The 12,773-nt window shown below is 34.9% G+C and overlaps 1 protein-coding gene across 1 annotated transcript in view; it reads left to right on the forward strand.

Annotated features, from left to right (window-relative positions):
* The window catches only part of LOC145277040 (protocadherin Fat 4-like), a 1,076,063-nt gene that overhangs the window by 334,760 nt on the left and 728,530 nt on the right, over positions 1 to 12,773 (forward strand). The window contains exons 6-7 of the mRNA XM_080128674.1: positions 2,769 to 2,855; positions 11,807 to 11,941. Of these exons, the coding sequence (XP_079984800.1) occupies positions 2,769 to 2,855; positions 11,807 to 11,941 (222 nt within the window). The remainder of the gene's footprint in view (positions 1 to 2,768; positions 2,856 to 11,806; positions 11,942 to 12,773) is intronic.

Here is a 12,773-nt window from a genome sequence, read left to right on the forward strand (position 1 = left end):
GGAAACTATCATTCATAACCATTTGTATATGCATAAGGTGTCTGCCAGATGGATTCCCAGGTTGCTCACACCATTCCAGAAGCGAGAACACGTCGAGTGTTCGAGGATGAATTTGGAGATGTGCCAAGAAGATGGGTCAAAGTTTTTCAAAAGACTGATTAGACATGATGAAACCTGGGTCCATCATCACTATGATCCATCATCACTATGATCCATCATCACTATGATCCATCATCACTATGATCCAGAGACCAAAGCCTTGTCAATGCAGTGGAAGAACTTTGACTTACCACCTCCAAAGGAGGCAAGGGTGCAGCCCTCCGCTGGCAAGGTCATGCTCACAGTCTTCTGGGATCAGGGCGGAGTAGTTATGACAGATTTCCTGGCAAAGGGTACCACAATTACAGGAGCCTATTATGCTGCACTTTTGAGGAAATTAAGGGAATCTATCGAAATCAAGAGGCGGGGCAAGATCAGCAAAGGTACTCTCCTCCTGCAAGACAACGCTCCGGTCCACAACTCGCATATCGCCAGATCAGAAGCACGGGCGTGTGGTTATGAAATCCTTCCCCATCCTCCCTACTCTCCTGACCTTGCACCCCCTGACTTTCACCTGTGCTGTGCCCCCCTCCAAAAAAAACTGAAAATAAAAGAACGATGTCAAACTTTCAAGAACGCTCGGAAAAATGTAAACAGAAAAAAGAAGAATCGAACGTAAAGAAACGAAATAAAATGGAAGTGAATTAGTAAATTGTACAAAAAATGGAAGAAATAACGATGTCAAACTGTCCACAAAGTTCGAAAAAGTGTAAACAGAAAAAAGAAAAATCTTATGGAACGAAACGAAACGAAATAAAACGGAAACGATATAATGTATGGTTTATAAAAAAAATGGAAAGAGTGTGAAACTGCGAAAAAAGTAGTGTAAAAATGTGGCCCACGTAAAACTAAGCGCGGTTTTAGGTGTAAAATTGATATTTTAGATTATGAAATGCGATAATCACGATGGTATAATTAATTTGACCGGAAAAGTACTATCTAACTGTGGGAGAAGAAAGAGAAAAAACAGAAAAGAACGATGTCAAACTTACCAAAAAGTTCGTAACAACGTAAACAGAAAAAAAAAATCGAACTGGACGAAACCAAATACATCGGAAATAAATATATAAAAATAACGATGTGAAACTTTCCAGAAAGAAAAATGTAAAGAGAAAAATAGAATGGAACGAAACGAAATCTAACGAAAATTATGTAATGTATGGTTTCCAGAAAAAAATAAAGAAAGAAATAAAATGGAAAGAATGTATTTGTAATTTGTTTGAATTAGTTTAAAAATGTGGAAAACGTATAAGTAATGTATTCATATTTTCTAGTGTATAAATGTGAACAACATATATATAATCCATGTAATTTATTTTTGTTTTTTGTTTTATTTATTAAAAAAATCCGGCTGTATTACAAAGATAGAAACGATGTTAAGCTTGCGGAATGAAGAGGAAAAAAAGGAAAGAGAGAAATAAACAAAATGTAAAGTTCGTAGAAACAGAAACAGAGGAAAGTTTATAAAAATACAAATAAATGAGTAAATAAATAAATACAAATGAAAAGAAACGATGATGGAGTTGCCGAAAAAAGAGGAAACACGGAAAGAGAGAAGAAATAAATTTGAGAAAGGGAAAGAGCGGGAAAACGAAAAAAAACAGAGGGAAGATACATGGACCCCACCCCCAAAAAAAGAAGAATGCGAAATAAAACGGAATTGAAGTATCATAAGTTTTAATGCACTGTAAGGAAATTTAAAGTTTTTTGGTTTGTTTTTTATTTTTAATCAACATAAAAGTTAGCGTCGTGCGTTTCACCTAAATTGCAGTCCAGTTTTTATGAAAACCCAAACCGGCGTTCGTCCTTATTTGTCTCCTGTGAATGGTCATGGACGGTGTAAATGAGTGGCGGTGGAAGTAGTAATTTTTAAGAGATAGATGACGTTACTACTTCCATTGATCGTAACCGGTATTGGCAGTGAACTCTCACCAGATATAATATAGGAAGCTCCGATCTGCGAGTAAGTGGATAGCTGATATGCCTATAACAAATCTCAGATATCGTGATGCAGTTTGTGCATAGTACATCTGCATAAAATGTCTAGATTCTTAATCCTATTAAAGTCAAAGTCAGACGTGAAAAATGAGTTCATTTTATTTATATAGATAGATAGATAGATAGATAGAAGAGAAGAGATTACCTATCTTACTCTTCATTAGAATCGTATCAATCACCACAATACTACATTTATTCTAACGGCCGCCCTACTTAAGATATCGCAATTGTTTGAAAAGCATTATTTTTCCTATATATGATTATATATATACCAAAATTCATTGAAGTGTAATGGAGGTGGGAGAATGAAAAACAAAGGGCAGTTATTAAGATATCTCAAACCCTTTGTAAAGAATAGCTTGTGTCCCAGCCCGAATATCTTTTGCACTGTAAGTCAAGAAATTACATTTCTGTCAAGTTAACCGGTTCGATACTCCAAGACAAAGAGATGTTCATTCGATGGTTATGACCATGTGCATGGGATGTTTATGACTGGGTTACATTTCGACCACCTATCTCTTAGAGCTCTTCATTTTCCATGTGTTCTTCAACTACAAACAATATCGTTACATGTTGACATTCAACTGCATACACCCTATTTGATTCTCTGATTTGATTCATGCTGACAACATTTATAGTTTTGATTTCTATTCTTTTTTTATTTTTTTCAGAAAACCAAAATTGACGAAGTAATTTTCCAAGTAAAAGGTGAAGATTCGTTCGATGTAAACCGATCGAATATAACCTACAAATTGTTGGTAAGTATACATTTATTAAGTGGTTGTTTCTAAAGTTATTTGCAACTTTGTAACTTTCCTTTAAAACTTACTTAAAACAAGAGTTTCCCAGCTTTACAGACAAAAGCTGTAATGCTTAATGAAAATCTATACAAACACTCGCGACCCGTGAAATTATCACGGTCCATTACATAAAATAGATTTTAAATTCCTTGTTTGTATGTATGAAGATATCTTATTAATAAAGTCATATTTGTTTTAGAAAAAAAAAACGAAATAATATTTTGGTGGATTTTTTCCACTTGTCTGAGCTATGAATTATTTTTAATGTTTACAGCAAATATTTTAATCGTACATAAATATTTTAAGGCTTTTACAATTGGAAGCAAATCAAAGTGCTTAAGGATTTAAAAGCTATTTGTCATCAACCACTTGTTGGCTGAGAAATACAATTCATATGAATTTTACAGAAAAGTATACATGTACAGAGAAGCTTGTTTTAATATAAGAATGTTTAACCGACTGATTCTTATAACATGTCTATTATCATAATTAAAATTCAAAATCCTTTCAGCAATTCAACACAAATTTTGTATAAATAAATAGTTTAAGTGTATTTTCTTTTTAATTATCGTTTCACTCCAAATAAAGCACAGGGCCACTTATTCATGAGGGCTTACTATTTCAGACTAGATTTGAAGGAATACTATTTATTGATATGGGCAGCAAGATGTTTGTTCACATTACAGTTCAATTTCTGCATGTCAGTACAGTCAGAAAAGCAGAGACCCGGGAGGAAATTCCAAAGTGCAGTAGTCTGGAGAAAAAAGCTTTTCGAGTAGAAGGCTTTACAGAGATTTGTACAGTGTAGAGGCGAGTTTTTGCTGCTTGTCCGGTTTGTTGAGCGTATTGTCGTCGAGGGAGTACTCGGGTTCGTTAGAGAATTTGCCATCGAAATACTTGTATAAAAAGCACAAGGGCGCCACATTTCGGCGATGGGACAGAGATTGGAGTTTAATATATCGTTCAGAACCTTTTTAGTCAGCGACTCTTTTTTAATCTTGTCTCGAAGTGGAAGATTAGTGGCAGACGCACCAACCTAGATGTTGCAACTACACTCCATGCATGGGCGAACTGTGGCCTTGCAGAAATGCAGAATACTCTCATCAAACACGTGAACGACATTCGTTTGGTGAATCAAATCTAAAAAACCTAATTTATTATAATTGTACATTCTGTAGCACTTCCCCGGAAGTACTTATATATAATCTGGACGAATATTTTTTCTAAATATCGTAAGAAAGTATAAAAACTCTATGTCTTCTTACTAAGTAAGTTTTAGTCATTAACAGTAAGATGTCTCCAGCATCTTACATCTATATAGAAAAGACAGCAATATTATTGAGACAGGAATGGTTACTTTCGAAAAGGAAATTTCTTATGAATAATTCAGAAGCACAGATTTTCTAACTAGAGTAATAATCTTCTTTTTTCGACAACTCTACTTTCGGTAATGACATTGTCCAGATGGCAAATGCCTTTTTTTAGTTCATCATTTGCATATTATTCTTCTATAATAGCATTTTCTTTAGAAAAGAAACAATTGTTAGAGAAATGTATCCGCCACCCAATAAAACTACAAGATAATTTTCTAAAAAGAAAATGTGAGTTAACGGCTGATATTTTACATTTTTTAATCAACAAATCAGCTACTTTCCGTAAGAGGAAAAAGTATTTTATTTCATTGATGTAAACTTTCCGATTTTCTCTCCTTTCTTTTCCCATACGTATGGATCCATATAGTATTTCAAAAACAACATTATGTACGAAATTCATGTTTTATCTATGGCTAATACACCAGAAAGTATACGATTTTAAAGTCTGAATGTATTGAGAACTGAACAAATATGTTTAGTACATGTCTAGCAGAACGAATACATAATATAATAACTTTATAAGAGATGAATAAAAACGTATAATTAAACCCAAATTGCTCATAAGACTAAGATGGTTCGTTTGTTGACCGACACCATCCCTCAGTCCCCCTTAGTTGTAGAAACTCAATACTTAATATGCCTGAACATAGACAAGTGTGTTTTCCTAATAGTAGATATTCATAGTAAATCAATACACACACGAAACAACGAAAATATGTGACAACAACTTTCATCTGAATGCACCTTGAATGCTATTAAACACATCAATAGCAAACAGATTAAATGAATGCTAGCCAACACATTAAATGGTTGTTGTATCATACCATTCAAACACCGTAGTGTTTTACTACATGGTTAAGTGGCAGTTTTAGTCATTTAGAACTGCTTTAAAGACAACATTTATATTTAGAAGTAAAAAAAATAAAAAATAAAAAAAAGACACAGACACATTTATATTTAGAAGTAAAAAAAATGAAAAAAAAAACGCAGACTCATTTATATTTAGAAGTAAAAAAAAAATGAAAAAATAAAAAAGATGCAGACACATTTATATTTAGAAGTAAAAAAAGAAAAAAAGAAACAAACAACACGTGGCTGCGAAATAGCCGGCAGTAATTTGGTTTTGTAACCTTGAAATACGTTTCTATGTGGTTGTTTTGATTGTGCATAGTATTTGGGATTCTTTTGTCTCAGAAAATGAGAAACACACGCCTTAAGTAGAATTGTGACACAATCATCTTCACGTCAATTTTTGTCGATGTGATTGTGTGTTCTTTTATAACAAGGAAATCAAATATTTCGCAACTTAGGGAATAGATAAATATACTGAGAAATACGTCTTTATGTAAATGTATTCGAGTTATAGCAGATTTTAACAAGTGTAAAAAAAGTAACCAACTCAAACAAAACTGGTGTATGTGCATATGTGTGTGTGTGTAAATATATATATCATTCAAATACGGTAGTGTTTGAATATATGGTTGTGGCGGTTTTAGTCATTTAGTACTGTTTTAAAGCTTCAGGATTCACCAATTTTTCGACCAAATTTCAAACAACTATTAAAGTTTTACAGATGACCTTCTCAGCTATTTTGTGAAAAGAAATTTCAATTTTCATTTAGTAAAACAAAAGTTATGATGAATTTACGGGTGTTCAAAATGTTTATGGGGCAAAAAATAAGACTGAAATTAAAGAAAGAACAAGTGAATTTATTGGAAGCCTGGAAAAGTTATGGATTACAATAGAAAAATGCGAGCATGCAAAGTAGTATGGTAAAGCTTAAATGTTGAAAGTAAAGGACAAGTTGTTAAAACTTGAAAAGAAAAGGACAAGATATTCTAGTAAAAAATATAAATTTATAACTTAAAATATTGCAGCATTTTTACTAGAATATCTTGTCCTTTTCTTTTCCAGTTCTAACAACTAGTTCTTTACTTTTCCATGTTTAAGCTTAACCTTGTTACTTTACATGCTCGCATCTTTCTATTGTAATACAGTAGAAAAGACTAGATAGACAATCAATGCACATTTCGCAGAAACATTATTTTGAAGAGAATTCAAATAGGCGTTTTACTGGAACTCCAAGAAGAAAACACATTTTAAAAAGAAATAGTTCTTTAAATCTCGCATAGAAAACCCATGAAAACAAATAAAATGCAAAAAGTATTCCTAGTTTTTTGTAAGAAGTGAAGAACGTGATAACCTCAAGCGGGATTTAAAACGGCTTTGAGGGAAAGAATGCTGTTTTTCGTTTGCGTTTTGCGTTGGTGGAAACCTTACGATTAGTCACGAACTTGCAGAATAATCTCATTCTCCTTATACCAATAAATGGTCGGCAAAGCTTTTGACATTCAGCTGATTCCTGAATTTTATGGTGTTTCACCCGATCACACAATGTTCGAATGTTTGGAACAGTTAGAGTTGGTGTGTGAAATATGCCACGTTTACAACGTCGAACATGTTCTACCGCTTTAACTTAGAGGCGGGGCTCTGCTAGTACCCGTCAACAGTAGGAAGGATTTAAGGCAGGTTAAACAAATCCTTATCGGGGCTTTTGCGCCAGTTCCATTTATTGCATTTTAAAAGTTAGTCCCTCGTCGTTTGCGCATAAGAAGAATCTGGTTTTATAGATCATCAAAGTATTCGTCCACAGTTTCCCCTAAGCGCAAACGACGAGAGATAAACCTTCAGTTGTGCTTTCGTATCAATGCTCCCAGCTTCGGTTAGATACTTGTTGCGTTTTGCCTCAATGATGGAGCACATGACTCTAAAACAGATCTTTGGTAGGGATTGAGCTGTCATGACAGCAGAGGTAGAGGTGGGTGAGCCCGTTGCTACAGCGGTCGTACGACGTACAGTTCTTCCTGATGTTCCTGTGAACCCATCTTCAATCCCCTATATGTTCGGTAAACAAAGTAAGGGGCAACAGGGCAGCACTATTCCCTCTCCAAATAAACTAGAAAAAGTGCTCCCCGTAATGAAGGTAAAAATCAATGGGGTAGATCGCATAGCATTGGTGGATTCCGATTGCTGCTCATCCGTTGTGAGTGGGTTGCTATGTCAACCCAAAGTATGTAAAAGTACCACAATTCTTCACGGCAGACTGGGGAACTTTTCTAATATGCCACAATATTGGCAGCATAATTTTAAATGACCAACAGAAATCCGCTGAAGACTCTAGTACTAGTGGTAAACAAAAAGCCTTTGGAATTCGACCTGCTTCTGTGACGTCATCAAAAAATTCGGCGGTATGCATACGACGAAGGGGTCAAGGTACAATTTGCCTGACTTTCGCCCGAAGTTCGACCAATGCACCAAGTCCTGGACGGTGTCATGGAAATAGTCAGGTGATCAGCCGTCACAATTATGATGCTGATGCTATTTTGATGAAGGACAAGCGAATACACCAGTTAACATCTGTTTACATTGATAATGTGTACGTGGACGAAAGGAACATCTCTAGAGCTTCGGCTTCCTCAGCAAAGCACTGTAGAGGCTACAGGATTGTGCATGAATATTTGATTTACAAGTTTGGGAGAATATAATCCTCTGTATTGGAGAAGAGGGAACAAAATCTCAGAGATGGTTTGTGTCGTCACGCGACAGAATATATTTCCATTATGTGGTAAATTGGTTGGGCGCCTTCCTGTAAGTAGTTGGCTTCGTATTGCCGTAGCTTTCATCAAGCAGAGAGAATCTGTCGTTACCACTGGGTTGGATGACATTGTTGACGACGCTCACCTTCACACTATGTTTAAGGAGGTTCTCATCAGATTGAACAAAAAAGACTGTCACGAGGCCAATGGTGTAATGACGGCCAAGTTTTTAATATATGGCTCTTTTGGTACCGGCGGGTCATTGGTATCTGATGGGCTGTAATAGAGGATGTTCCGTGTTTACGTCCAGAAAAGGATTCCCAACATAATGATTTTGTGGAACTCAATGTTCCATTATAGTTTCCCCCTTGAACAACTTCTCCCAAATAGAATATGTTTATATGTCGCTTATAAGGAAACATAGTGTTCAGTTGAAATACGTTCTGTCAAGCAATTAAAAATATGCCCAATCCATTACCATTTCAGTTTGTAGTTCAAGTGAATTGCGCTCACGAAACATAGTAGCTTAGTTTCGAGATCAGTGTTTTAACTTTATGTTCTTCTAGTCTATTATACTGTGAATTATATCGCAAACATACAATGTGCCTAAAAGGTGTTCAATTATCCATTAATAAAACGACTAACATTCTCCTAAGTCAAGAACGTTAAACATCCCATGTGCACCAAATGCGCGCTTTAAGGTTTATTCTCTTTCTATTGGTGAAGGTAATGTTACTACGCGTGTATTCTTAAAGCTTAATTGTTCGACAACCGGTGTGTTATATATTTATTAATCAACGGAATAATGACATAAAGTACTCACTTCATAGCACGATACAATGCAGCTGCATTAAAGAAGTATTGATAACCAACTCATGCCAATAACTAAATCTGAAACCATTCGTCTCGATGCTTTTATGACGGCGTCTACTAATTGTACTAATAGATAAAAAAAGATTTTCAGTTTGTAAATTATTGACTGAAAACAACAATATTAGAATCTATTTTTCATACAGATTCCTTTTTTAATGGTGAAAGAATTTGTAGTAATATTTTACTCTATGCATCTACATGTGATCTTAAGACTTTTTATGCACGATTATTTACGTTTCATTCGCAATGTTTTCTGCATATGCAATTTCTTTTCCCGACAAAAGGTGTCACGTGATTTTCATACTGTGTTTAATGAGATTAACCAAGTTGTCAATTACAGCATTTCGTTTACAGAATATTTTAATGAGGTACTCGAAAGTTAGCGCTGAACAATCGTACTTGCTATCTCACTCTAAATAAGATTGCTCTCTCCAATAATTGTAATTCATAATTATTTTTCTATGCAACGATTTTCAAATTCTCTAATCACAAATGGATTCTTCAAGTTCGCCTAGTTCTAAATACTATACTTGTTCCAGAAATTAACTACGAGTATGCATTCATACACGGTAGCAATTAAACAATGTACGAATTAGCTATAAAGATATGGTTCGAGGCTAACAAACTATTCAGTCAAATCTCAAATAAATGATAAAAATTTAAAATTTAAATTGCGCTGTATATGATTTTCTGGTGGGTCTTATCAATCATTTAGAAAATCTATTTATAGAATCTCATCGTTTTTCCCTGACATTCTAATTGACAGAGATCCTTTAATTGACAAAGATTCTATTTAATTTTTAGCTGTAGAGTATCCATGGAGATGACTGAAAGAGAATTTCGTTCAATTCAAAACGATGCTATATTTTGATAGCGCTTTCATTTTTACCAAACTAATAAGAACCAAGCAGATGTAAACCATACGAGAAAGAATAGGCTATAACATTAAATAATGCTTTACTTCTTACTGTGTGATTAAAATAGATAATATCAAAGATAGTTCAAGGGGAACAACTCTTGATATTTCCGCTTAATCGGAGACTTTAAGGTTTTTACATTTATTCCTCAAACTACAATGCGTCTTACTTTAGAGTTACATATCAATCTTTTTTCCTATTTTACGCCAAAATAGAAAACGATGTTATAAAATTAATATTTATATTTTACACAAAATGTGCAAGTTCTATTTTTTTAAATTTTATTATGTATGTATGTATGCCTAATACTTTCGACAGAGGCGACGGATTTTCACAATATTTGTAATTGTAAGCTCGACCTTTCAGATGACGAATATCGAATAATTGGCTAAAAACATTAATTCCTTCACCCCCAACTGGGCACTTTTCTGCAGGGAGGAGTCGCCTTTTTCGCCGATATTTTCAAATGTCATCACTTCTTTTCGATTGACTCGTCCTAATTTAAAACTACGTCACTTCCGGTTTCGCGATGGGCGCAACAGCAAATGCGTCACGTTTTTTCAAGTTTTTTCCCTTCTTCGCGGTACGGGTTCAAGCCTACCTGCCTGCCTACTACTACGTTTTTTTGCTTAACACCCAGCTCCAAGCGCCCGGACAACGCCAGGCACCCAGGCTACTGAATAAATGAAAGCCGACAGCTTTAGAGACTTTTTGGTATTTATACCAGTACACGACTTAGAAATCAAAGTTGCTTCATCTTGGAAACACTTTTCTTTCGAAAGCAACCTCACGGTTGAAGGGTGTAAGGTCAGGAAAGTAGGATAGAAAGAGTGCCATGTCAACTTGTGATAGACCCAGATTTCATAATGTGTATACGGTTTTGAAAAAGATATTTTATCGATAAGCAGATTGTCAGGAATGATAATTTTCGCAAGACCTGTACGTATCTTGATATGCTCGGCTATCTTACGAATAATCACGCGTCGATCTTCCAAACGGTAACCTCAATTTGACTAGCAGATACGTTATCAATGGCAGATTGGAGCCAATATGATCTAAGAGATGTTTTCACGTGTTTGAATTTAGGATGCCAGCGTCTTATAAAGTCATATGATACGGCATCATTATTATACACTTCTTTAATTTAATCAAAAGTATTCTGTAGAGTGCCTCCTTTCAAATACATAAACTAGATCACTCCTCAGGTTCCATTTCATAACTGACTCAGTTACAAAGACCTGTAAATCAGAATTAGTAATGTGTTACATAACACATAGAGATATAAATCATTGCATGTGAAATTTTTCAGCTAGATCAAACAACAGATGTTTCAAATCTCTTGAAAATTGTGTGAAATTGAACTCGTGACTAAGAGTTGTGTTAGTAGTAATTAGAATAAAGTATTGTTATTCATTGTATGGGAAGTGATTGGGAATTTTCTTACTTAGTGTGTTGTTATACTTTTTCCTTTTTGAATGCTATACCTATTTAAGACTTGTTTGTTCATGTTATTCTAATTAACTAGTCGTTGATTTATTTATGTTTATTATATATATATGTGTGTGTGTGTGTGTGTGTGCGTGTGTGTGTGTGTGTGTGTGTGTGTGTGTGTGTAATTTTTCAGTGTCTGAGAGATTATATAATTATTTTCACAGCAAAACATAGTTGGCTGGATGATCACGTACCTTATCGAGACGAAGTAGGTACATTTCACATTCGGATTTCGCCGCGGTTTGCTTAATCTGTGTTAGTTAATAGACTTTTATGTGTGAGGGGTGTTTGCTCAGGTGGCAGGTTGCTTTCCTCGCATGCAGGACGCTCGGGTATCGAATCCCGGGTTCGGATATGTCTAACTGATGAGCCTAAAAAATTTCGAAACTCGAGTCTTGGATTTCCAATTTGTTGGCTGTCACGGCTTTGTTGAGCTGCAACGTTGTTTGGCTCCACATCCAAACAACGTCGCACCTCATAAAAGCAATGACAGCCAACAAACCGGAAGTCCAAGACTCGAGTTTCGCCCTCATTTAGTCTCATGTTAGACATATCCGATATATATATATATATATATATATATATATATATATATATATATATATATATCAGTTTTATGAAATAATAGTCTAATATGGCTGCCTGTTTTTCTTCTTCAGAGTATATCTGCGAACGACACCAGAGTCAGGGTGGATCACATGTTTACTGTAGATTCCAAAGGCAATGTTTACCTCAAAGATAAACTTGACTACGATAAAGGGTTACGATTTTTTTATTTGGAAGTTGAAATTGAGGTAAGTCATCTGTTTTTTTTTCTTTCTTTTTCTTTTGATCTAATTATGTCTGCGTTAGAAAACGCCGATGCATATATTTTTTAATTAGGTATATTCTACGGTCGTAGTATAAGCGGCTATCTAAAATTGATGATCTTATTGTACTATTGTTAGAGCGTTGTTTGATATAGTGCTTCATGATTACGAGGGAATCGGGTCAAAGATTCGTCGTCATGGGAATTAAAATGCTCCGCTAGATCCCGCGAGTTACAGTTTGATCATGTCAGCAATAACGGCATCCGAGGGTCGACGATAACACTTTCGCGAAACTCGCTTTTCAATTTGCAGTCCCCGTAAGAAGACTGAGAGAAATGCCAATGGTGGGAGTGGTAAACATTCTGCACAATTATCTTCGTAAAATCGGTGTTCATGGCGACCAACCCTATGATCGTTCCAAGTTAAAAAAAATCGATGACTATTTACTGCACAAATAAAAAGAATAGATAGAGGTAGATAAATGCGCCTCGACTTTTCATCATATTAAATACGTCATATTTCTTTAAAAACACAAAATTCAATTTGCAAAATGTGCATGAACATCTATTGAGGTTAAGTGTTGTCTTTTTTCCGGCGGACGGTAAGACGTTAACCTTCTTATAATACATATATTGGTAAAAAAGAATTATCGCAAGAAAGTCTCCGTGTTGCTATTTAATATAACGAAAAAATATTGTTTCTGAATGTTTGATTATTCGCATTATTTAGATCCTTTCGGATTGCTATTCTCATCTTGATTGTCATTTTCATAACGTTTCAATCGATGTAAATGTAAACCTTTATAATGTATTTTGTC

The sequence above is a fragment of the Euprymna scolopes genome, chromosome 5, assembly GCF_053919585.1.
Source record: "Euprymna scolopes isolate OS-2025 chromosome 5, ASM5391958v1, whole genome shotgun sequence".
NCBI classification, from domain to species: Eukaryota; Metazoa; Mollusca; class Cephalopoda; order Sepiida; family Sepiolidae; genus Euprymna; species Euprymna scolopes.